This window comes from Melospiza melodia, chromosome 4 (genome assembly GCF_035770615.1).
Source record: "Melospiza melodia melodia isolate bMelMel2 chromosome 4, bMelMel2.pri, whole genome shotgun sequence".
In the NCBI taxonomy this organism is placed as follows: Eukaryota; Metazoa; Chordata; class Aves; order Passeriformes; family Passerellidae; genus Melospiza; species Melospiza melodia.
The window spans coordinates 11260133-11286288 of NC_086197.1; the positions used below are offsets into that span (position 1 = coordinate 11260133).

At 48.9% G+C, this 26156-nt stretch overlaps 1 protein-coding gene across 1 annotated transcript in view; it reads left to right on the forward strand.

Moving 5' to 3' along the window:
- CACNA2D4 (calcium voltage-gated channel auxiliary subunit alpha2delta 4) overlaps positions 1-26156 on the forward strand; it is a 119521-nt gene that overhangs the window by 92916 nt on the left and 449 nt on the right. The window contains exons 28-39 of the mRNA XM_063153863.1: positions 3468-3529; positions 4620-4634; positions 7046-7090; positions 8000-8062; positions 13325-13395; positions 14228-14303; positions 16061-16113; positions 17043-17098; positions 18431-18451; positions 23246-23363; positions 25594-25706; positions 26021-26103. Of these exons, the coding sequence (XP_063009933.1) occupies positions 3468-3529; positions 4620-4634; positions 7046-7090; positions 8000-8062; positions 13325-13395; positions 14228-14303; positions 16061-16113; positions 17043-17098; positions 18431-18451; positions 23246-23363; positions 25594-25706; positions 26021-26103 (776 nt within the window). The remainder of the gene's footprint in view (positions 1-3467; positions 3530-4619; positions 4635-7045; positions 7091-7999; positions 8063-13324; positions 13396-14227; positions 14304-16060; positions 16114-17042; positions 17099-18430; positions 18452-23245; positions 23364-25593; positions 25707-26020; positions 26104-26156) is intronic.

Below are 26156 nucleotides of genomic sequence, written 5' to 3' on the forward strand. Positions count from 1 at the left end.
GGCATCCAAGGGGGAGACAACCGAGAGGTGCCCGCCGTGGGCAGCACAGCCCTGTGCCTGTTTCCTTAGGGATTCAGGGAAATCTTGTGGGGTGCTGTTAGGGGGTGTTTGGGACAAAGGGAATGGGTGAAAGATCCACAGTTTGTTCCCCTGAGCTGTGGCTGCAGCAGGGAGTGTGTTCAGCCATAGGTGCATGCGTCAGGTGCCGTGACATCCATCAGGGACAGGCATTCCCTGCCCTCCCTGACATCACCTGCTGGTACAAGGATGCAGTAAGCAGCAAATCCAGCCCACTACCACTATTGGGATCTCCTCTGTGCTCTCCCACGGGCTGCTGTAGCCTTCCCCCCCAAAATCAACCCCCTATGTTGCCTTCCTCCATCTTGATGAGGACCTCAGTAGCTCACATTTGCAATAATTACTTTTTTGTTGATCTACTTAAACTGCCCCTTCTGTCAGGTCCAGTATCATAAAACAGGCTGATTTGGGCTTTTTGTTCATTTTAATGTGTCTGGAAGTTATCTTTTTTGTGAAATTTTTAGAGGACTCAAAGTAAAATTTCAAGCTAGTAGCTCAAGAGGGAAAATAAGAATATTTCAGAAATAGGGACTAGAAAATGCAAATGGATGGTACAAGCATGGCTGTTCTGCTGTTCTGGTACCTTCCAGTTGAATCACAGGTTTTATGTAACCATTGGACCAGCTACCATGAAAACAGGTTGTGCATGGCAAGGTAAACCTTGGTAAGCACTCTGCAGGATGCAATCTTGAGACTTTGTTGTGCCTTTTTATTGTGCAGCAGGCCCAAGAATTAAATCTTGGGGAAGGCTCCTTATGTGAACAACATATGGATAATCAAAGAGAGAAGGCAGAGACTGCAGACAGAAAGAGGGGCAAGCAGAGGATGAGCTAATGAAGCAGGCATGCTCAGCACAGGGATGAGCAGGTGGAGGGGAAGGCTCTTCTCTCCACGGTGAACAGCAGTGCACAGCTCCAGGGAAGGCCCAGGAGCTGCAGCCATGGCTCTGCAGGCAGGGTGGGGAGAGGCAAGAGGTGCACAGCTCTGGGTACCATGTCAATATGGTGATGCCTGCCTGTGCCAGGTGTTCAGCACTGCTTTATTGCATTGCTGGGCTGCAAAACTGGCTAACAGTTTTATTCCTATGTGAGTAGAAATAAAACTGTTAGCCATGGTCTCTCTGGGGACTCTGCAGCAGCCACTCATCATTTCATGGGCTTCAGATCTTCCCTCTGATGCAGTGTACCCTTTGCCACCAGAGCAAAAAGGCTCATTAACAATCAGTTGTTCTTTGGAACAAGCACAGAGGAGTTTATTCCAGTTTTTTCCCTTCTCACTTGAGCTATAGCTTCATCCTTATCTCAGACGGGATCACTGCTTTCCTCCTTTCTCCTTGACCTCACCAACAGTATGAAGACACAGAGATCACTATTTGTTCCTGAGGGAGGGCTGATTGTGGCCTGCTTCTCCTCAGCTCCCATGTCTTACTCAGGTCCCCCAAATGTGTGAAAGTTTCTCACAATTCTTGCCAGCAGCTGCCGCTTTCTGTCCCTGCCACTGGCCACCAGTCTGACCCCGCAGGTTTTCTTCTCCACCATGTTGCAGGCAGCTCTGTCCAGGCTGGGTATGTGCTGCTTATGCCTCCTGGGCAGAAGCAAGGATTTACAACCAGGCTCTAAAACCTCTCTGAAGAACAATTTGAGGCCAAGTGTTCCCAGTGGCAAAAACATGAGCCACTGAGTAAGTCTGCATTGCAAGGTTAGTTATGTAGGCATCGACCCCTCTTCAAGCCTCATGAAAGCTATATGGCCTGGGTAATACTCAATCCCATTGATGTGATCTGCTGTGCTAAGGGGAAGGACTCTTTCTTGAGCTGGTTTGAAAGGATGAATTTATTTAAAGCTGTGTACCAAATTGGGTGCGTGGGCCTCATGGGACTCAGCAGCAACAGCACCGCTTGCCTGCTGTCATGGCGTGTCGGTTTGTCAGCAGGCACCAAGCCAAGCCATGCCTGCCACAGCCTCCCTGAGGCTGGGGAATCTTCACCCAGGCCAGACTCAGCCCTGTCCTTCCTCCTGTGTTTGCATTCTTTGTCCTGCCTGGTTTGTGCTCTGCGAGGCTTAGGGCAGTGCAGCTCTAGAGAATCATTCCTTTCCCCCACAGACAGGCAGTCAGATTCAGTTTACAGCAGGGAGAGCTGGATGAGAAATGTGCCTCTGATACATGGGATTGGTAAGATGTACCAGCAGTAGGAATGTGACACTGGTATAAAACACAGAGCTGATGCCAGGTGCTAGGGTCTCTGTACATGGGCAAGAAAATATACCATTGCATACTCCAGTTTTAATTCATCCCCATTTGAATTAGAGCATCAGATCACACTGTTAGCTTAAAAGCACCCACATAGCATGATTCAGATTTAAAGGATCTGTTCCCCCCTTTGAAGCTCCTTTTAATTCAGAGGAAGTCTGTAGAAACAGCAATACTTCATCCTCCTGATATTCGTGGTTGTGAAAAAGGCCCCAGATCTCCCTCCCTGTATTACTTTTTCTCCCTCACTTGCACTTTATATTCTATTTCAAGGTCCTGCTTGAGGCTGTAATTCCTCCAGAGCTCTTGGATTCAACTAGTTGACACACAGCCCAGTTGTTCCCCATCACCACGCCAGGCTGTGCACGACTGCCCTGGTTATTGTGTGTGCTTGTAGGCAGCCAACCCAGGGACAGCCAGCTTGTCCTGTCAGGGAGACCCTGCACCCTTCCTTCTCCTCTGCAACTCTGCCTATATTCAGGAGCATGATGCTAGGAATAGAAGGGAAATTAAGCCAGGAAATTAGGACACACTTCATTAACAAACACACATACACACAGAGTTCTGCTTAGCCCACCGTGCACTGGGCTGGGACCAGGTAACAAATCACAATTCATAATCGACTTCCTGTCAAGTGGCATTCATTATTCTGTGCTTTTGTAGTGGCTTAGGAAAAACCTAAATCTCTGTGGTTCCCCCTTGAGACAGGTGGGTTTTCAAATTAATCCCTTCCTCACTGGCCTACTTTATTTCTGATTGATGCTGTGTGGTATAAGAGTTGAGGCTGGGGCGATCACAAACATCCGTAAAAAGACAAAGGCAAAAGCTCATGCCACCCTGGAGGGCTTTTGGGGGATTTCTTGGGTTTTTTTTCGTGGTGGTGTTGTTGTTGATCTGTTTGTAGCTTCATAGTGTTTAGTGTGAGGGAAATCTCAGTACTTTGGTACAGTCAGTGTCCCCTTTTCCTCTCCCTTGTTAAACCTCTGACTCTCACTTGGCAGTCTGACTCAGCGCTCACCATTCACACTTGGAGGCAGGTTGCAGTTGTGATTTCCATCCCATCACCTTGGGCAAATATTTACTCCTCTTTTCCCGACTTGTATTTGTCTTTAATGCTCCTTTTTTGTTGTTCCCTGCAGCTGTGGGTGTGCAAATAAAGCTGGATTTGCTGCAGCGCAAGTTTTGGATGGCCATGCAACAGGTAAGAGCATCAGCAGTCATGCAGAGACACAATTTAGTGCTCTTTGTCAGCAAGGTCAATGCTATGTTACATCACACATGATGGCATTTTAATGAGGGCTTTTGTGGAATTCATATTAAGAGATTTATGAAGTAGATTAGTTTGAAGTCACACATTTCTGTAATCCTTTGACAGCACTAATGCCGTGTGAGCCATGAGTCTGTTCTGCAGATGCCGTGGTGACAGTGTCAGCATCCCGGCCTGGCATTAGCTGTGCTGCATGTGACACATTTAATTGTGGAAATATGCTTCTGCTCATTCAGCCTTTCAGAAGACTCATGGAAATCTGCAATTTTGGGCACACAGAAAAAAAATCTACTGCCTTCTCTTATCATCTTGATAATGATAACAAAACGCTGCCAGCTTGCCAAAATAAAAATTATTTGCTCCAGGGATAAGCTTTTGATGTTGTCCTAATATTAGATACTCCTCTGGACTGAAGGAAGTGGAATAATTAAAACAATTCCCCTGGTCTGGGGAGCAAGACAAATGAAACACCTTTCCCTCATCACCCAGGGGCTTTCTTCCCAGGCTTTGCTTTCAGAGGGGTGTGCTGGAGGGGTGAGCATGACAGGACTGCAGCAGCACACAGCAGAAGCAGCTCTCTGCTGTCAGGAGAGGGAACTGTCATCACACAGGGATGACAGAGAAGGTGGGAGGGCAGGAGCATCCTCGCAGGTGGGGATCACATAAACCTAACCTGAGCTAAAAAGATTTCTGCAAAGCACATGAGCGATCCTGAAACAGCAACAGAGAGCTTCATTTTAAACACCCTGCTCAGGGCCATTGCCAGGCAGCTCTCACACAAACAAGCCCTCATGGGTGTTAAGTGGAGCTGGGAGGCCTTATGAAAGCAGGTGAAGGAGGCCTGTGTGCCAAGTGGCTGTGAGCTGTGGCCCTGGTAGGTGCTGGTGTGAAAAAAGGCTCCATGTGCTTTCCCAGGATGTGAGCACTGTTGGACAGAGGAATGACTAACAGATTTTGTTTTCTCTCTCTCTCTCCTGCCTCACTGATGCTGTGCTGCTCTGGATGTCCACGCTGTGCCTCCCAGCCCAATGACACTGATGTAAGTGGACAAAAGCTGGGGACAGGGAGGCATCCTGGCATGCCTGGCTTGGCTTCCTAATTGTGTCATTTGTGTGCCAGCATATCATAGGCACTGTCCCTTGTCTCTAGCCTCTGGAGAGGGTCCAAACCTGTCACAGGCTGTGTTTGTCTTCACAGTAATTAAGTGTCTTTGGCAAAGCTCAGAGTGCTGTGGGTCACAGAGACCTGACCAACAGCAGGAGGATGCTGTGAGGTGGGCTGGTCTCTGAGGAGGGAGCAGCAGATGTCATCTCAGAGAAGCCAGGGAGCACAGGCTCAGTTCTGCCCCTCTCAAGCTGCCAGTGCTCTCAAAGCAGAGTCCTGGCTGTGCTGCTGCTGCTGCATGGCCAACCCAGCACAGGGCACTGCTGGAACCTCTCCAGGTCTGCCAGTGAGACGCAGCCCTCACACTGCTGAGGGGGATGTGTGAGATGTGAGCCCTTCTTGTGGAGAACCACTGTGGTTCACCTGGGTTTCTCTGCTGATATCTGAACCCTGGGCTCTGTATTTGTTATTCCCCAAGGCCATAACTGTGGTTTGTTGTAACCACGTTTCTCTGCTGATATCTGAACCCTGGGCTCTGTATTTGTTATTCCCCAAGGCCATAACTGTGGTTTGTTGTGACCACGTTTCTCTGCTGACCAAAGGAAAGAACCTGCAGGGTGAAGCACAAGGTGACCTCTAGGAATACATCCAGGGAAATAAAACAGCCACGTGTTGCTTTGTGGTGAGGCAGGGGTGAGATGGTGCTTGCAACTGTGGATAAAGGAATTTTTTTTAAACCATCATCCCTAGAATCTCAAAAAGCCAGCTGGATTCAGAGTGTGAGCATGTGATATTGCAAAGCTGTGGGACTTGAAACAAACTCAGGCATCTCCAAATCTCCTCTGAATTTGAACAGAGGGACAGAAAACTGGTTTTGTTTTGCAAAACTCAAGGGGAGAAATAAATTCTAACTGAAAGTTACGATCTTGTTGTGGTCTAGAATGGCAAATTTACCTCTTGTTACTGAGAATCACCCAGAAAAGGGGTTGGATTTTATGTCTAAGGGTTTTGAGGAAATAGTGGGTAGCGGGCTGAGAGCAGACAGGCTGTGTGCTATGTCAGTGTCCTTCCCCGACCCCAGAAAACCTCTGGCAGGAAGGGGACTCCATGCACAGAAAAGGCAACACTGTGTCAGCTTTCTTCCCTCTGCTAGTGGAGGAAATAGAATTAAAAAATAACACAAAGAGACAGACACATGCAGCCACAGCAAACTCTGAACAATTATGAAATCAATAAGCACCTGAAGGGCTTTGTTACTCACCACTTAACCCCTCGTGTGCCCACCCAGTTCAGTGTTGTGAAACACATGTCAAGTCCACTACACAGAAATTCTAAATGAAAGAAGTGGATGCTGCCTTGGGCTACATGTGCACCATTCACATCCTATTTTATCATTAGCTGTCTGGAGAATAAAGAAACCAACAGCAACAACAACAAAAAAATCCCTGCCCGAGAAGAACACTGATCTGAAATACCATGCTATGTTCTTAGTCCAGATACTAACAGATGCTGAAATGCATGCTGGTTTCTCCCTGGTGCACAATAACCTTTGCTTTTGCCCTTTCTTGGAGTGCACAGGTCCTGCTGGGCACATGTCAGGGAGGCAGGTGCAGGATCTGAGCCCTCAGGAGAGGGATGGTGCTGGCAGAGGCGGGGAGCTGGAGTGGCTGACCTGGGGGTGCTGCCAAGCCTGTCCTGGTGGAAATGCCAGCGGAATTGCAGAGATTCTGGGATGCTGTTCTGCAGACCTTCAGCCCAGCAGTCCCAAGGGGGGGACAGTAAGATGAGCCATGTGCTGAGGGATGCACTCAGTGCAGGTGGCTCTGGCTGCAGCTGCAGGCTGAGCTCTGGGAGCCCCAGGCAAGGCTGTGACCTGGCACTGACCCTTTGCACAACAAAGGGCACCACGGGGACATGAGGGACAGCCAGGTGTCCGGCCACCTGGAGACACAGCAGGAGCAGATGTCCCAGCAGGATGACCCCAGATGATCACACATGGGCTGTGAGGGTATAAAAGCTCAGTTTCCTTTGTTTGGGGCCCCTCCTCAGAGGCACAGGCTTGAGCTCTTTCTGTGTTACTGCACCATTAATAAATTGATTTAATGTTCTGATGTCTGAGAGCCTGCTATGGGAAACGTGGAGTTGAACAAGGAAAACTTGTCTGGCTGTGTGAGTGTGGGGTATGTGGGGAGTCAGAGATCTGTGGGGCCACTGTAGCTGCTGCTGCCTCAGTCCCAGCAGTGAAAGCTTCTGGTGGTGGGGGAGTGACTGCTAGAGCAGCTCCTGCATGGTCACACTGGGAAATTTCCTTCACAACATGGTTAATTCTCTGCTTTCCCTTTGCAGTGCAGTGGCTTTGATGGTGCCTGTCCACTCAGCTGTCAGGATGATGTAAGTTGCCTCAGTTTCTTCTCTGTACCTGTGGTGGGTGTCATTGACCACCTTCTCCTTGGAGATCTGTCTCCCCAAAAAGGGCAGTGTCTGTTGTCTCCTCACAAGAGATTGCACAGCTGGGAGACAGGATCTCATAGTAATGAAACAAATCTGCAGTTTAGGTCTTCCCCCAGCCGGGCCAGGCAGAGACATTGGGATTCCAGCCAGTGAAAGTCCATCTCCTTCAAATCTGTCTCCCTGGCATCCCAGATCTTCCAAAAAACAAAGTGTCTGGCAGCATGACATGCATGCTGGATACTGTCTTTGTGTTTATGCCACTGCTTCAGCCTTGGTATCAGGAATATGTGAGACAGGATCTCCTCTGCCCTGAAAAGTGAGATCACCAGAGATTTTTTGTTGTGTATTCAAGTAGGATTTTCTCTGCTTCCTAGTTTTTCCTGCAGGAAAGGGTTTTCATCTAAACTCTGTGCCTCTATTTCCTGCTTTGCAAAATAAAAGTAAATCAGCACTGATACTCAGTGGTGGGGAGAGGGTTATTTTGTGAGTGGTTATAAAACTCTGACATCTGAAGATGGAAAGTATTAGATACCATATTACTAAAGAGAAGAGCACTACAGTTATCCTGTCTCTTCCTGAAGGATGCCTTGCCTGAAGTGTGGCTCACAGCCTGCCAGGCCTGCACAGAGCCCCAGCTAGAGACAAAACCTGTTACAGCTCATGGGTTCAATCCCTTAAAATGGAGGCAGAGAGGGAAAAGAATTGTGTAAAGCTCGTGGTAGCTGAGCTGTGGGGCTTGATGTGGAAATGCCAAGGCTGTTGGCATCATCACAAACCCACACTGCTCCATCCTGAACACAAACAGCCATAAAAACCATCTTTAATATTGCTTCTCTTCCATCTCTGCAGATTCTGAACTGCTTCCTCATTGACAACAATGGCTTTATACTTGTTTCCAAAATACCTGAAGAGGTAAGAGAGCATAAGAGAAGGAGGAGAGTGGGGTTTGCTTGTTCCTGAATAACCCACCAGAGCTGCTTAAAACAAATGAAGCTGAATTGTGTAATAAGGGTGGCTGGGTGTAATTAAATTAAACTGCACAGTGAGGGGGAAGGCTCCCAGCAGAGTGACAGCACATCCTAGGTGAGGAAGGAGTTTGCAGAGATAAGGAAGGAACTAGTCAAAATATCTTTTGATCAGAAGAAAGGAAATTAGACTCTGTTCCCTTGGCACAGATGCTATTGAAAGATGAGCTGAGACAGGGGAAGGGAAGGGAAGGGAAGGGAAGGGAAGGGAAGGGAAGGGAAGGGAAGGGAAGGGAAGGGAAGGGAAGGGAAGGGAAGGGAAGGGAAGGGAAGGGAAGGGAAGGGAAGGGAAGGGAAGGGAAGGGAAGGGAAGGGAAGGGAAGGGAAGGGAAGGGAAGGGAAGGGAAGGGAAGGGAAGGGAAGGGAAGGGAAGGGAAGGGAAGGGAAGGGAGCAGTACTTTTGAGTGCTTCTGAAGCCAAAGAAGGTGTTCTTCAGGAAAGCAAGCTGAAGGGATGGTAAGAGCAAAATGCTAAAGGCAAAAGCCAAAGACAAAATAATTTAAGTAAATTGGAAACAGGAACACGTCTGTAGAATTGGAGAATTTACTGAACTTGAAAAGGTGAAAGGAGCAAGGGAAAAGGCTCAGAATAGAAATAAAAATTAGGTGTGTGGTTCCACAGCCATTTCTAGGGAGCTGAAGGGATGCAAGTTTGATGTGACATCCTGTGCAGCTGGGTAAAGTCAACACTACCAGCCACTGCATGGTTGAGCTACACTTTTCTGTTCTCTGATAAATTCACCACAGAGCTTCTTCTTTCAAAATAATTAAACCCCATAGTTCTGGACATCAGAAAGTGATGTGTGGGAACAGTCTCATCAAATACAAAGCAATAAGTCAATAGGAAGAGTGGGCTTAGAGAAGAAGTGGGAAATGAAGGGATTTTGTTACTGACAGAATCATGGAGTTTCATTAAAATTGTCATTGTACTCGTGTTAACAAATGCAGTTTGGGTATTTCCAAAAGGGAGCAGATCCACTCCCAGAAATTACTTTCTTCAAGATGAGACAAATAGGTCACATGGAAATGGAAATTAAGGTAACAGACCTCCTGGTGGATGATTGGCACCAGCAGCACAGCTTCCAGAAGGAAGAAAACTTATCAGCTACAGTTCTTTAATAGCGTGGCAAAATCAGGAGATAAGGGAGACTAGATAACCTGTAGAATTTCAGTTCTCTTCAGCCTTGAACAGAGTCCCTTACAAAAATCTGGTGAAATAGTGAAGCATGAAGTAGGGACACTGATCTAAAAGTAGCTGGGACAGAAGAGAAAGAAGAAGAATTTTTAGAGGGCTATTCAGATGGAAAACATCAGCTCTATGAATCCCCTGGTTTCCTACCTGGACTTGGGTTGGTTAGCATATTCAGAATGGGCTGGCAGAAGAAGAAGGTGAGACTGTGCATTCTGCAGGCACTGCACAGTGAGTTCAGAGAGGCTGAGATTCTGAGAGTCACAGAGCAAAACCAATCAGCAACACAGAGGCACCAGGGGGGATAAAGACAGATACCAAGGGGAGCTTATTGCAAGGGATAACCAACCTCTTTTCTGTAAGAAATTGAAAAGTGCCCTACCCAGCACACTGAACAGTCTGGGAGAAGTGTCCCTTCAATGATGTGTGGCAAAAGCCAAAAATGCGAATAGAATTTGAAGACTAAGGGGGAGAAATGCTGTAAAAGTTGCATTGGCTCCCCCCTCTGGGTGGCCAGGCCCTACTGAGTTTTTGGGATGGGCTGGGGGTCTTGGGAATTGCTTTCTCCTCTGATACCCATGGCATTTTCAAAGACACTTTACTGACTCCTATGACATGTGTCCCTCAGCTACACCCTTTAGCTACCTTGTCACCTGTGTGACCGCAGCACTGCCTCCTGGGCTCTGCCTCAAAACTTTTTCCTGCATCTTATGGAAAACAGATTTTTCCAAAGCTCATCTCTGAAAGATCTGACTAGCAGACACATGGCATTATAGTGGATTTGGGTAAATTATAAATATTATCCACATCCCTCCAAGATAAGGCATTTTGGCAAGCACCAGAGCTGTCCTCCTCCAGCTTTTACCTTCCCAGAGTTCACCACTGCTTTTTTTTCTGATTTCTTTATCCTGTTCCAGTTACTATTTTTATCTCCTGGTGACACCATGAGTCCTCACACCATTAAACCCTACAGGGAATTCAAGACAGCATTAAATCAATATCCTGGGTTTCCTAGATGCCACCTGGATGTTGCTGCATGGATCCCTTGCTGCTGTGTGGCCTTCCCTGTCCCATCCTGTAGTCTTTCCTTAAGGCATCCATTTTAAAAATGCCCCAAAAAAATCCTGTACCTGGGTTTTTGTGGGTATTTTGGCTTTTCTGCCTGCCAGAGCTGCCTGCTGCCTGCACCTCCTTCCCTGGGTGACCACACTGGCAATCAGAGCAGGGTGAAGGGGGTAAGGCTTAGGCTCTGCTCTCCTCTGCCCTTGGCATGGGGGATCAGGGGGAGGGATTGGCTCTAATAACCTCTGCATGAAGGCAGCAGGAAGCTTACTGGCAGTTGGAAACCACCATGGAAAAGGGACTCAGGATTTTAATGAGTGACAAGTTGGAAGCTCCCTGCAGGATTACTTGGGGAAGAATGGGTAATCTCTTAATTCGAGCTAATCTCCCCATGCAGCCTCATCCCAGAGGGAGCAAAGAGTTAAAACACAGAGCCAGGAGAAGGGAGTGAGTGAGGACCAGGTGCTCTGGGAGGAAGGGAAATAAGTGGCAGGGTCAGGCTGTGCTGCAGGGAGGGCTGCTCTGCCTTTTCTGTCATGTTTGCAGCCGTGGCCCCACAGCCACCCCTGAGTTTTTAGCTGTTTTTCCCTGCCAGTCACAGGCACAGCTGTGGATCCCAGGTCTTGAGCTCCCTCCTCCTGCTGCATCCAGATGTTCCCTCTCTCACTAAACCTCTTTTTCTAGGATTGCTGCCTTCTGCCTGAGGCATTTTGCAGAGGATGTCTGCAAGCTCTGCCCAGGTGGGACTCCAGGAGCAGGGTGCAGAGAGGCAGCCAAAAGGCCAGGATGCCACCAGAGCTCAGAGCTTGTGGAGAGACAAGGGCTGGCTCTGTTTGAGAGATGCTGGGGGAGGAGGCTGCCTGCCTGCCCAAAGCCTGGGCAATTTGGCAGATCCTGTTTGTCTGCAGCTTCTGAGTGTACAAAAAGTGTAAATTGTTCAATGAGCCAGCAAAGCATGGGTGCATGTGAGCAGTGATGTAGCTTTTGAGTCACATGTGTGCTCTGGGTTGCGTGTCTTTGCTGCACATGTGCCTGTGCACACTCAGCTGCAGGGGGGAGTGACACAGCCTGTGTCATGCAGGATGTCAGAGCAATGCTTTGTGCTGTCAACCTCTGAAATGGCAAGGGCCTCTGGAAACTTGCCCAGAGATGGGAGTTAGGAGAAACACAGCAGAGGGATGTCTAGGAGAGCAGCAGTCACTGGAGGAAGCAGGATGTAATGAGAGCTGCTTTACAAACGTTGCTCCAGTACAGGACAGCTTTGGTTTCTGCCAAGTGATGCTTTTCTATGTTACTGCCTGCATGGGGTACCTAAAACAGCAGCAAGCTCTGAATGTCTGGTTTGGTGTTGGAGGCCAGTTTGCTGCTGCCTTTCTGAACACACTCCCTAGGCCATACTTACTTGCACTAGTAGCTGCTCATTCTTACACCTATACAATTGATGTCCTGCATGGAGAAATTCAGCCAGACATCTTTTGACAGGATGGGCCTCATTTACAGCCTTGCCCCACTGCCTGCAGCTTGCACTGTGTTAAATCTCCCTGCTGGGTCTGCAGACTGGTATTAAATGGAAGCAGCTGGCCTCTCCACCACCCTAATCAGATTGAAAGAGCGAGGGAGGTGAAAGAAGTTAGTGCTTGCTCAGGCACATTGGAGTGTCTGAGACGATTACAGCCTAAATGCTCGAAGGGGAGCTGATGTTATGCATCAATTTGTGCAGTGAAATGATTTCTAAAGTCTTTTGGGAAGAAGCTCATAACCATGTAACACTACTGTTAGATGATTACCATGTGATCTTAGGTAAATCTGCCTAAGGGTTTGCACTTTTTTTGTGGAAATGTCCCACTCAAATAAATGAAGTCATCTGTCATCTGCTAAATGCTAAATGACTGCTAGCCTATCAGTGGAAAAGCAAAACATCCCAGACTGTGTGAATGCTTCCATAAAACATGGGAGCTATTTACTCTGTCAGGACCCATGAGCCAGGAAAACAGAGGGCAGCTCATATCTGCACTTTTATTATTTACAAATATTTCATTTACTTCCCTGTGAACAAAGCAGTAGACTTGACAGGTTTGAAGCATTTTGCAATATATTTGTCATGGTTTAGTAATCAGGAAGGCCAGAATTGTTTGTTTGAAGAAATCTTTAAAGCAGCAGTTAGCAGATTTGAGATTGGGTCCTTATTTGAGGTTTTTGACTCCAGGGCACACGTGGAACCAGAGGGCCACAAGCCCCACCTTTAGTTCAGGCATGCAAGCAGGACTGGGGGTTGTTGTCCCCCCAAATGCAACTTAGTTCTGGCTGTGCCAGTGCACAGTATGTAAGCTACAGGGATGGGTGGCTTTGTGTTGTGTTGTTTGGGCCACTGCCTGCTCAGAACTCACACAGCAGTGAGCTGTAATATTGCATTTGCTACCTAAGGAAATCTGTACATCACACTCATGCATGGTGGGTCATTTCACCTAGGGCAGCAGGAGAGCAGAATTTTGCAAAACCATAGTGCCCATGAATAGCAGAGAGGCTCAGATGGAAGACTCAGGCATTCAGATCCAGAGAATATGGATTCCCAATAGCTCATGAGAGAGTCCAGGCCTCCAGTGATTCAGCATGCCTGGGTCTCTGCAGCTTGAGAGTCTGCCTTTTTCTGACAAGCCACAGGGACTTATGTGGGCTAAATCTTTTCCAAGCGTGGTAGGAATGGTGCAGGATGCCCAGCTGGTGTTGAGGGAAGTCCTCCCTCAAGCTTTCCAACCAGCCAAAGGACAAAGCTCAGCATTGCCTCCTTACAAAAACCCTCCTTGTGTACTGCAGCCTCCAGACAAGCTAGATCAGCTGGAGCCATCAAGCATTTGGAAAATTTACAGTTTGTTCTGTTTTTCCCTTTTTGTGCTTGCAGACTGGAAAATTTTTTGGTGCAGTGGATGGCTCAGTGATGACCCAGCTGCTAAACATGGGCATGTTCAGGCGGTAAGTGGGGGATCTCCACACTGTGCTCCTTGTTCTTTGCTGCTGTGTGGGTCAGAGCATGTTGGTCCCTCTGAGAAGCACTTGAGCAGGGAAAATGCACATGCTGGTGGTACTGGTGGCTCTCTTATCCAGACACAAGAGCCCCTTTAGCTACCTGCCCCATCTGCTGCCTGGCTCAGCCATCATCAGCACACACACTGTTTCTCCTCATCTCTTGCTCTTCCACCTGCTGCAAAACACAGAGAGAGACAGACACTTCCAACCTCTGTGTGGCCAGAGAGCAGCTGCTTCTCTGTCTTTCCCAGGGCAAGATGTTATGGGAGACATTCCTTGGCATTTTGGGTATGGAAGTGCTTCAGTTCCTCCTGCCACTGGGAAAGCCTTTCTGGGGAGTGGCTGTCTGAGAGCCCCACAGATGCAGCATTGCAGCTGGCTGACCACATTTCTCTCTCTTAAAAAAAAATCTGTTCACCTCACTCCACTCCCTCAAAAGAGAGTTCAGAGTTTCAGTGGCTTGAAAGCAGGAACTAGAGGGACCTGAGGTAGTTACAATTATAATTCCTCTGCTTCATAGCTTGCTTTACTCACTGTGTGAAATTAGGGACATATTTCCTCCTGTGCTGACCCAGTTACATTCATCCAGAGCCTGTATTTCTTGCTCTGCAAGATCCAGCACTGGCCAAACAGCAAAGACACGTGTGAGCGGGTCACTGCTTTCCTGAATCCAGGAAACACTTCATACCTGACATTTTTGAGGAAAAGCTGACATGTCTGTCCCGTGGGTGTTGCATTGCTTGCTTTTGACTGCTTGCCTGTTGTGTTTTGCCTGCAGGGTGACCATGTATGATTACCAGGCCATGTGCAAGGTGCCCTACCACCACCACAGCGGCGCGCGGCCCCTGCTTAGCGTACGTAGCTTTCTCCATGCTGCCCTCCCTGGCTGGGCTTCCTCCTGCAGGGCAGCTCCAGCAATCCCCAGAACACTTCAGGAGATGTCTGCTTTCAGGATGGCACTGTCCAAACTCACCTCAGGCAGATTCCTGAAGCTGTGGTGGCCACTGGTTTTGGTTTCCAATGTGGCTCTCTGTTGCCATGTAGGATCTCACTGAAAATTGGAAGGACCAGGAAAGAACAGGCGCTAAACTATGGCAGGTTCTCCTGGGAGCCAAGCAATCAGCTAGCAGCTGAAATGAACAGGAATGCTTTTACAGGGCGTGGTTTTACTCAGCTCAAGAAGGAGAGTTGCAGTGTCAGGGAACATCTGGGGAAAACCGGCAGTCATTGGGGAAGGATGAGTGAGCTTGGAGCAGGAGAGGGAGAATGCTGGTAGTCCAGGGAACAAACTAGCAGAGTGAAGTACCCAAAAGCAACCTCTCTTAGGCTGATACAAACTCGTACTCCAATCCCACTCCACTTTCCTAACCTTGCCTCAGACAGGCAGAACAAAGTAATTACTCAACATTTAGGCCACTTCAAACTGCTTGACACAACCCCAAACTGTTATGATCCTTAGATACTGGAAGGAGTGCAGGAAGTTCCCTTACAGTGTGACATTGTAATTTTTTTCCAGTAAAAGAATTTCCAACAAAATATTGTCTTTTAACAACATTCTTAACAATAGCACTTTTAACAATGCCTGGTTTGCAATGGCTATACTTGAGCTGGCTAGATAACACATGGTGATTGTAGTGAAAATAAGTTCTTGATTATATCCTCCAATCCTGATCACTGAAAGAAATGTCACAAACTATGAGCTGCCAAAAATGAGGTGACTTAGGAACAAAACAAAAAGGAGAGCATTCAGCCTCCATCTCTCATCTTCCCCTCTTAGCAAAACCCTTGAAAAGGAAGAAATCAAGAAAAGTCAGTTTTTCATATACAGACATAAAAATCAGTCAAATTGCCAGCCATCTCTACATTTTACTATTTTCTGATTTATTTTGCTTGAAGAGAATTCATCAGTAATGGGAGTAATGGAACATTATCCTGCATCCCGTGACTGCCACATCTGTTTTGGGTTTGAGGACATGGGCATGATTATGAGAGGGGGAGATGAAAATTAGACGTGGTTACCATGAGGAAAAGAAGCAGCAGTATCCTCTGCAGATGAATTGTCCCTGGGATAATGCTGGATTTCCAATTTGTAGCTGAAAAGCAAGAAGATGATAGAAGTCATGCCATCTTGAGGAAAAGCTGGATGAAAGCACAGTTAAGCATAATCAATCAATGGCAGATAATACTAAATCCTGGGCAGTGCTGTCACTTGTCCCAGAAACACCACTTGCTCTCAGAACACAAAAGCATCCTAAACTGGTGCTGTCCCATTTAGCTGTGTTTCTCTCCTGCTCTGAGCTCTGAAGGTCATCCACGCTGGAGAGAAATCATCAAGCAATTACATCTTCAAAGTCCTTCATACATTCCTGATAAACTCCCTGACCCTCATGGGGAGGGGGTGAGGAGGTATTATTAGTAGCAGGGCAGCTCTGCTGGCTTTTGATGGATTTTGAACGTTTTCCAGTGATGCCCAGATCTTGTATTTCCAGCCTGTCTTCGAGAGCTCTGATCAGTGAAGGGACTTGGTCTAAAACGTGGGGTCCTGCATGACAATTATAAATTCTCTGACCAGCTCCTTATGGTATTTCTCATTTCTTCTTTTGTTTTCCAGCCAATTTATGCCTTTGTAGCTGCAGTGAAGTGGCTGATAAGTGATTTCCTCATGTGAGTACCAAAAGATGGGAGTGTTTGGGATGTTCAGACCAGGAGGGGCAAGAGCTGGAAAAGCTGCAGGTGGAAGCCCCTGTGTGAGGCTTTGCTGTTGCTGTCAGCCTTCTCCTGACATTCAGCTCTGCACTGTGCTCCTGGGAGACAGAAAGCTATTACTATTGCCATTTTGAGAGGCAGAGGCCCACAGAGGGGCTGGGATTTACCTGAAATCACTCAGTACAAAGTGCCTGAGTCAGAAATAGGACTTGGGTCTCCTGGGGCTCTGTGCAGATCCTCGGTGCCGAGTCCTCTTGGCCGTGAGGAGCGAATGCACATCTTCCTCTCACAGGGGGACAGGGCTGAAGGCAGCAAGCCAAGAGCTCAGGTCTGAGTGCCAGGCAAAGGGGGAGAGAGGGGAGGCTCTGCTCTGGGTTTGGGTTCACCTCAGACTTCTGGGGTGAAGCAGAGTTCAAGCTCAAATTGGGATGGAGGTGCCACTGCTCAGCTTGCAGGGTGTGCGAAAGGGGAGATGTGCTAAAGGTCCAGCTCTGAGGGTTTTACAGAACATTTCCATGGCTCCAAGCAGCCAGAATCTGGGCTTCTGATGGCCATCATGCCTGCTCCTCAGGTGGGTCCTGTCGTGGCTGAACCCCCTCCCAGCCTCAGGGGCTGCCATCCTTGTTCCTTCCTTCACTGACAAGCCCCTCGCACATGAAAAAACCCATTCAGATCTTCCACAGTACAGATCCCACAATACAGAGTGACATTCTAGCATGTGGAGAGGGGGGAAAAAATTAAAAATCTAAAAAATCAGACTTGCACTGCCAGAAATTTGTAGTAAACATTTTTGAACTGATACTCACTGGGCGACAGGGCCATCTCCCTGACACCTGCATCCTTCCAGGCTGCTGAAAAAGCATCCTCTGTTCTTGCTCTTTTGACAGCTTCCTTTTGGAGTTTAACATGAGTAGCTTCTGGCACTCAGACAACTTGGCAGATGGTGAGTACACAAGAGTCCAGCCACCCCACAGCACGTGAGTGTTGCAGCCACTGGTGACAGAAGAAACTGCACAGGGAAGCCTGGCCTTGTGCAAGGAGCCTGCCCTCTGCCCCACACCCTTTCCTCCACAGACACTGGAATGCAGCTTCCAGATCCCCCATGTCCCCCCATTTCCACCCCCATTCCAGGCTGCCACAGCACCAGGGTGGTCAGGGTGAGGTGTGTCCTGCTCAGAGCACTCTGCTTGCTCTCCTCAGGGTAATTTGCTGAGGAGAGGGGAGACACTTCTTTCTGAGAACCCCTATCCTATGTGCAGGGGATGAGAGAGGCCATCAGCTGCAAAAAACTTCAGTTGGAAATCCTTCCTTCCAGTCTGCTACAGGACAGAGCAGAGCAGGGGTGGAACAGCAGGCTCTCCAGAGCCTAGCAGAGGTCCCAGGAAGCCAGAAAGAAACCTGTTAATAACACACAGAGGGTCTTCTCTTACCCACTAACTAGACCTGCTCTGGAAGACAGAAGATGATGGCACATGGTATTGCACAGCACCAGAGGGCTGTGTCTGGCTTGAAATAGTGTCTGGCCTGAAGTGCTGCCTGCTGGAAACACCCCAGGAACCTCTGCAGTCCCATCCCAGCCCCTGCAGGCAGGGGGGATGTGAATGGCCCTGAGGAGACTCAGAGGGGAAGGGGAGGTTTGCTCTGCACAGCCAAGCACAGGCTGTAATTAGCCTTGCTAATTATTGATCACTAATGGTGCCTTTAGTGGAGACAGTGGTATCTTCCATGCCAGCTGTGGGGCTGGGTTCTTCTGCACTGAATTCTCCTGGAATAATGGGGAAATAGTCATTTTTGGAAGGAAAATTCCCCTCCAGGAAGGAGGTCTAGGGATGCTGTTTAGGTCCCACTCTCCTCCTCCAAAGAGGTGGCAGTAGAAGCTGCATCTGTCCCCTGAGCAGCCCTGGCTGCTGTGTAACACAAATCAGGGTAGCAGGAGTGGCCCCATGCAGAAATTGGTGAGGAAGAGTCAGATGAGCAGGTGCAGTTCAGGAGAGACTGCTCATTCAGGGAGCAGGCAGGTGTGGCATTCCTGCTGTGCATGTTCTCTGGCTGATTTAGTCTGGTTTAGTCTGTGCTTGAGGAGAGCAAAAAGGGAGGGGGGATGTCACTGCTGTCCTACTCATCACCATTTCCTTTTGTGCTTCCTTCATCTCTTTCCTACATCACCTCCGTGACTGCTGTGTGCAAATTCCTGTCTCCATGTCACTGCCATCCTGTGAATCTGTCACGTGTCTCCATCATCACTGTGTGTCTGTGTGTCTTGGGACTTCTCCAGCCAAGGCTGTCTTCCATCACTGTAAGTAGAACCACCTAATAGTTAAAAAAAATAGAATTAACTAGAAATTCCTAGGCTAGGAAAGACTTTTTTCCACCCTTTGTACAGTGGGGGACTTGCAGAAAGGCGTGACAGGGCCAAGGCAGAGCCTGGCTCTGTTTCCCTGCTGTGCAAAGAAGAGATGCTGTTGCTCATTTAGCTGGCTGAGCTGGTGATGGAAGGTCTGTCACTGAGAAGTTGATAAAAGAAGGAACATATGAGTCTCCTGAGGAGCTGCAGTCACGGACAGCATCATCACTCATTGCTCTGAGGCCTGTGTTCCATGGCGTGTCCTTCACCGTGCTTCCCAGCTGGCCCATTCTTTTCAGCTGCTATTCCCAAACCAAAGACCAACCTGTGCCTTCTTGCAGGGGAAAATACACAGGTCTTGTCGACTGTAGTTATTAAGAAGTAACTTAAGTCTTCTTTTCCACACACCATGGCTTAGCTCCTTCTGATAAATCCCAGCCCAGCTCTGGATAATGCAGGAGGACTTTCAAGCGGTTCAACTGATAACTCATAAATCCGCTCCTACAGGCGAGTTAGAAATTCCTCCAAGGCAGAGTCCAGACTGTGGCTGTGTTTGTATCTCCCTGCTTCCATATCTAGCTTGTGTTTGCCAATTTGCTCTCTGCCCAGCAAGACATATGTGTGAGACAGAGATGGAGAAATAGAGACAGTTGGAATGTGTCTGACTGGATGGAGAAGAGGAAGAGCAGGAGAGAGTGTCTGCAGATGAAAAAAAAGAGTGTCCATGTGTGTGGGGGAGTAGCAGGGTGGAAGAATGCTATTGGGGCTGGAAGAAATGGATTGCACATGTTGTTAAGAAGGGGCTGTAGATTTTTGCCAGAGATGTTAACATTTTCTTGACTGCATGCCAAGGCTGGTGTATGCGAAAAATATGAAGCGAAGGAGACATTTTGTGAGAGAGAAATTGAGCACACACATTTTTTCCGGGTTATGTGCAGAGGAATTAACGATCAGGGATCTAATGCTCCCCCTTGCCTGACTGTGTACCTCTGGCTCTGCAGCACTGAGCCTATTTCTGCTTCCCAAGTTCTCCTGTTTTTTGGGAAGGTGAGACTTGCTGTTGGAATATGGGCATGATGTATTCAGACTGCACTCATCATACAAATCTGCTTTTCAGAGGTGCTGAGAAGATATGTTTGCTGCCACAGATTTTTCTCTGCTCTCAGCATCTCAGTTTCTGTCTGTGTTTATAAGGACTTCTGCTTTTATGGACATCAGCACAGGTTTGAAAGCTTTTAATTAAGCCAAAAATACTTCCAGCCAAGGCATGCAGCCTAGAAAGAACTATTTCTAGAATTCCATAGATCATAAAAGTTTCTTTTTTTTTTTTTTTTTACTCCATGGTAATGTACTCAGAAGATATTTTACAAGATATTTGGTTAAATTCTATGTTTTATATTGGTAACTAAGTGGCAGATTTTGTCACATGTCCCAGAGTAAATTCTCTGACTTGAATGCATGATTTATGCTGGTGGGAAAGAGTTCACAATCTGGGCTCTGTAGTTCATAACAAGGCACAGCAACTGCTTTTGCTGCTCAGAAGGATTGCTTGCCAAATGTCTGACAAAAGTCTTTCTGGAAGTGCAGATGGTAGCAATGACAGCCTGGAATTAACTCACTCTTTGCTATAAAGTTTGCAATTTGTTATCAGCTCCTCTGGCTGTTTACTAATCCCTGACCAGCAGGCTCTGAGGCTGCTGATAACATTTTGATGTCCAGTATGTGCATGCAGAGGCTCAGCCTGAGCCCTTTGCTGATGATGTACATGCTACTGGGCTTCTCTGAACCTCTCAGTGCTGCTGCAGCTGCATTGCTTCCCAGCAAATTAAGTGTCAGTAGGCTTAAGCATAATCTCTGTCATAGGTCTTGTCTCTGGGCAGGAGTTAGATTTTAAAGCAGCTTCTTTTCATTAAGCTTGTGCCAAAAAAAAAAAAAAAAAACCTCAAACAAAAAAAACCTTAAAGTCTGTGCAGGCCACTTCTGCCAGTTTAAAAATACACCTGGGTGTGGTTCATGCAGGGTCTTTAATTGACTTTTCCCTTGCAGGGCCTGGTTCTCCAAGCCCACCATGACAGCCCTCATCCAACACTGGCTGAGGCTGAGAGGCCTCAGATCAGCTTCCATTCTGCATTGTCCAAGATGATGGTCTCATCCAGCCCTCCCTGCACCCTGTCCTTCACACCACTGTCCTTTCTATTGCTTGAACTCCGTCTGCTTTGATGATGTTATAGCAGGAAGCTAGTAAAGGATATGATATTATAACAGGAGCTAGTAAAGGATGTCACTCTTTACCAGGGGCAGGGAAAAATGAGGTCCTGATGTGTCAGGGCTCTTTGCCACTCATGACATGAGCCATATGTTAAATTCTTGCAAGCAGTTTGCCCCAGCTTTATGAGGTCACCTTTGTGGTCATCACAGTGATTCTTCTGAGCAAGAAGAACATTCCATTGCCAACAGCTGTGCTGCAGGGGCCGTGCTGTAAATCCAGGGGCAGCTCAACAGGACACTGATGGCTTGCAGCTCAGGGATCAATGTGTGGACTTGCCACAAGCATGTCCCCAAGAAGGGCAGTCCAGCCTGGCCACCTGCTTCAGGGTTTGGAGCTGCTTCCCCAACCCCCAGTCCAGAGAATTAAGGCTGAAAGAAATGCTGCTCTGTTTCTCACACTCCTTTAGTCTTAGTTTGGGGACTTTTCCTGGCCAGAATACACTTACCAGCCCTGCAGCTGCTCAGAGCCAGAAAGTGTTTGCAGCTTCTCTCCTTACAGCATAAATGGGGATATTCTGCATGCCCCATCAGAAGTGTCTGAAATTCACCTCAGAAACAGGGTGTTCTGCTCATCCCAGATCTCCTCAGGGTTGTCAGTCCCTGGGACAGGTCCTAGTCAGAGGCATTCTCCATCAGCAGGAATGGGAGAGGCTTTTCCCTGCCTCTGCAGGTGGGGTTTGCACAGAGGGACAGGGAGTGGTGGCAGAGCACAGGCAGGCAGCTCCTGGCTGGTGGCAGAGGTGCTGCCGGCCCCTGGAATGACAAGCTGGGCTGATGAATTCAGTGTGAATCCAGGGTGAATACAGAACGAGGCATTGTGCTGCAGTCAGGCTCTGTGTGCTTTTGAGTCTGTGCAAAATGAACCTCACCAAAAGGTGGGTCCATAGGCTGGGAGGATTGAAGCCTCCTGAGTGCCGCTTTTTGAGACTCCTGAAGAAAAGCACAAAGTACAATTACCAGAGACTCTGCACTGCAGGGAGGGGTTGGAGTGCCCATCATATTCATCTGGGCCAGGCATTAGAGGCAAGATTGGGCTGCAGTTCCTGCCTCTTAATGGATGTCTTGTGTTGCTGGATAGCCACGGTGGAGAGAAAAATCAGAGGAAATCACGCAGTTTTTCTCTCCCTCGTGTAATGCCCGTTGTTTGGACGGCGGGCTCGGCGGGGAGGTGCCTGCAGTGCCGGGGGAGAGGAGACCATTGCTCTGAGCAGCGATGCAAATCACCCATCCAATCACGGGTGCCCTCTCCGTGCCTCTCACCACACATCTGCTGTTTAAAACCCAGATTGCTGCATTTTCCTATAAATCCTCAGCGCTTCTGCTGCAAGGGGTAAACTGGGCACCCTCCAGGTGAGGAGGACGCCGTTCCCTGCTGCTCCCCCCAGGAGCCCTGCCCGTGGCTGTTGTGCGGGTGGGAGGCTGCAGAGTGAGGCTTTGTGCTCAGAGCTGATGTAGAAACCATTGCTTGTGCTTGCTGCTGGCTGAGCCGCAGCCACCTCTGCCCTAGCAACACAGCTTCATATTTCCATCAGCAGCAGTCCCCTGTGTCCTGCACAGCCAGGAGCTGCCTTTGCTACCTCCCACTGCAGAAAATAATTGCCAGAAGGGCCCAAGGCAGTAGTTTCAGGCAAGACAGATTTTGCTGAACTCCTAGAAAGAATGCTCTTGCTTCTTGAGGGAGGCTGAGTGAGGTGGTTCAGCTCCTCCTCATCCCCAGATTAGTTTGGGAGTCCTGCAGGGTGTGACTGATGAGTGATGGAGCAGCTGCTCCCTCCAGGAGCCGGTGCTGTTCATTAGCTGGCTCTCTGCTGGTCCCGAGAGCTGTCGTCTGTTTCCCTGTGCTCTCAGGCCAGATCTGCTTGCTGCTGGTGGTTTCTTCTTAACATGACACGTATTGAGCTCTTCCAGTTTCCTGCTGTGGGAAATGTCAGTGGGCTCAGGAGGGACCAGCAGCTGATGGGAGCCCCACCGCAGGGAGCACAGCCCTGGGCACAGGCACACAGGGAGAGGGCCAGCCCAGGCACAGCTTTCAGTGTTTAAAACCTGCATGAATGAACCAGAGCTGGCTAGGGCAGGAGGGGTTTCATTGTCACGGCTGGTTCAGCAGGACACCCCGAGCTCCTTTGAGCACTTGAACACTGTGCCCGAATGTCCTTCCTGCCTGGCCAGGGGTCCGTGGGTGCTGTGGCCACTGCGGGCCCTCGGGTGCAGTTTGGGCACGGCAGGGTCCGGGCTCGCTGCGGTGGCGATGTGACGATTTTGGAGGCACTTTCACATAGGCTGGTTTTCCCACACCACCTAGTGGGAGCAGGCATCACTGCCCGGCTGCTCCTGCAGCATCTCCTTCCCCTTCTTCTGCTCTGGCCACCTCTGGAGGGTCGCTGCTGCTCCAAAGTGCATCCCCAAGTCTGGGATGTCCCCATTTAGCGCGGACAGGTCCCTGTGCCCCTCTCATGTGTCACTGTCTCGTTCCCCCAGCTCACAGGCACAAGAAGCACGACACGCTGCAGCCCTGCGACACCGAGTACCCCGTGTTCGTCTACGAGCCCGCCATCAAGGAGACCAACGGGCTCATCGACTGTGGAGACTGCCAGAAGTAAGAGCCACAGCTTCCCTTCCAGCTGGGGACATTGTCCCAGGGAGCTGGGGGTGACAGCGGCATCAGAAGGGTCACAGTGGCACAGCCACCACGGCAGCCACAGCCCTGGCCACAGAGCCACACTGGACAGAGAGAGGGGAAGAGAGCAGGGTACTGAGTCTTACCAAAGAAAAAAAAAGTGTTAATAAGCAAAGGTGGCTGGAGAACAAAGAGAACAGCATTTAAATATGTATATCTTTCCATTCCATAGATTTCAGAAAGGAACATGTTCTGTTCTTTCATGTTACTGGCAAAACTTTTCTTCTTAGAAAGCCACTAAGCCTGTTTATTGTGGCTTTCCCTTTTTGCGATACTCTTGGCTTTCCTTTTCTTTCTTTTTCTTTTTCATTTTTCCCCCTTTCCTGTATTTCTATAAAAACAAAAAAAAAAAAAAAAAAAACCCAAAAAAAAACCCACAAAAAAACCCCCAAAACACAAACAAACAAAAAATGAAACAAAAGAAAAACAAAACAAAAACACCAAAAAACCAACCAAACAAACCAGGGATGGGGGAAAAATAAGTGTTAGACTGAAAGAACTGAAAACAAGAGTCCACTTTTTTATTACCCATTCTCAGTGTAAGTGAATGGACAGTGAAAAATAACAGGAAAGGCATTGTGAAAAGAGGCTGTTTTCAGTGGTTGCACAGTGCTATCAGCAATCACGTGTGGAAAGGTGACCAAAAGATGAATTTCCACTGATCCAGCTTTCCCAAACAGATCTGACTGAAAGTCCTTCTTAAAAAAAGCCCACAAAACAATCCTACCTAGTCTTCAGTATTGGATCAGCTGCAGGAAAGACTTAAAGCTTAGAAAAACAGCCTCCACTAGTCAGCATGGCTCTAGGAAAACCAGGGCCTTGCCAAACATTGTTTCAGAAGAGATTGCAGATTTGATGATAACAAGGTATTCTGTTAATCTCTGGGCAGATCCAGGGGAACTGAGTGACCTCTGTGGGTCACAGATCTGTGCTGCAAACGGAGCCTGGGAGCTGCCCCTCCCCTGCTGGAGGCAGCACCTCAACAGTGCTGGATGGAGCAGCAGGGGCTGTGTCCAGCTTGGCTCTTTGTAGTTACAGCCTCTGGTGCATCTTGGGCATCTTTTATCCAGGTATTTGGGAGAGACACCCCTCACCCCTGCCACAGGCTCTGTGCAGCATCAGCCAGGGCCTGGCACGCAGGCATTCCTGGTGGAGCAGGGCTAGGCTGGGTGCTCCATCCTGGGCAGAAGCATTGGCTTGTGGATTGATGCATGGGGCACCTCTGTCCTGCTGGCTGAATCTGTGCAGGGGGTGAAGGCTGCTTGCCAAAGCTGCCAGGGCACTCATTAGTCAGGGAGCACTAATGACATGGTCAGCTGCTGTGTGTGGCATTCAGCACCTCTAAAAGGGGACACACAAATGCCTGGAGGCTGGAAGGCAGCAAGGCCAGGTGGTGAATAACCAAGGACACTGGGCACTGCTCCAGCACAGTCAGCTTGGCCAGGGCAGTGGGCACATCCCCACAAGGCTGGATTTCTGTTCCAGAAGCCCTGCCACCAGTGCAGGCATGCAGAGCCTGATGTCCCCAGCCTTCCCCGTGCCCAGTGGCTCTGGGACATGCTGGCTCCCTGCCAAACAAACCCCAGCTGGTCAGTCCTGTCACTCCAGTGTAGCCCACAGTGTTACTGGGTTCCTCTACTTCTCTCTCCAGTAACTTGAAATTTAGCACAACTCTGCTGCTCCCAGGACCACAGGACAGAGACACCCTTGCACTGTACAAGCACACACACAAATATACATTAAATAGGCACTGACATACCTCTGGGTGAAGCCAGGCTTTGCTCAGGTGTCATCTGCTGTCATGTGCTGCCCCATCTGGGCAGGGCTTGTCTTGGTTTTGGCAGGTTGGTTGGGTTCTTGGGTTGATTTTGACTTTTGTGCCAAGCATGGAGTTATAGATTTGAGCCAGTTCAGAGCCAGAAAGGAGGCCAAAAAGGAGTGCCAGTGGCACTTCTCCCTGTGTACATCTGCTCACTGGTCTCTCTTGCTTTCTGCTGGCACCCTGTTTCCAATGATCTCTTTTTTTCTTTCAGTTTCTTTGCTGTGGCTCAGGCAATGCCAGGGAAGCTACCCTGGGCTGGAGAGTTGTGGTTTTTTTCACTTTTCATTTTGCTCTGTGTTTTTTTTTTCACCTGCTCTTCCCTTGCAGGATGTTTGTGGCACAGCAGATCATCAGCAGTAACCTCCTGCTCCTGGTCACGGACACCGTCTGCGATTGCAGCATCTTCCCACCCGTCCCAATGGATGCAAAAGAAGTCAAATATATCCTTCCATGCCCAGCAGGGATGCAGAGCTCCACAGGCCCTGTCATCTCCATGTTTGCCAGGGTGGAAAATAGGGTTTGTCCTTCTGCTGCCATTGCAGAAGGGTGGAGGATGGAGAGCAGGGCCTGGCTTGGGGAGTCTGCAGCCCATGCAGGGTGACCCGCCCTCCCCTCATCCTCCTGGGTTGGGGCAGTTCCACCTGGCCAAACTTTCCTGGGGGCCCAGGGGTGTGTGTGTGGCATCCATCCATCCATCCATCCATCCATCCATCCATCCATCCATCCATCCATGCAGTCCTTAACAGCCCCGCACACAACGCCTCGGTGAAGTGCGAGCGGATGCGCTCCCAGAAGCTGCGCCGGCGGCCGGACTCGTGCCACGCCTTCCACCCTGAGGTATCCCGGGACACTGGGGACAGGGAGGGACAGCTGGCGGTGCCCAAAATGCA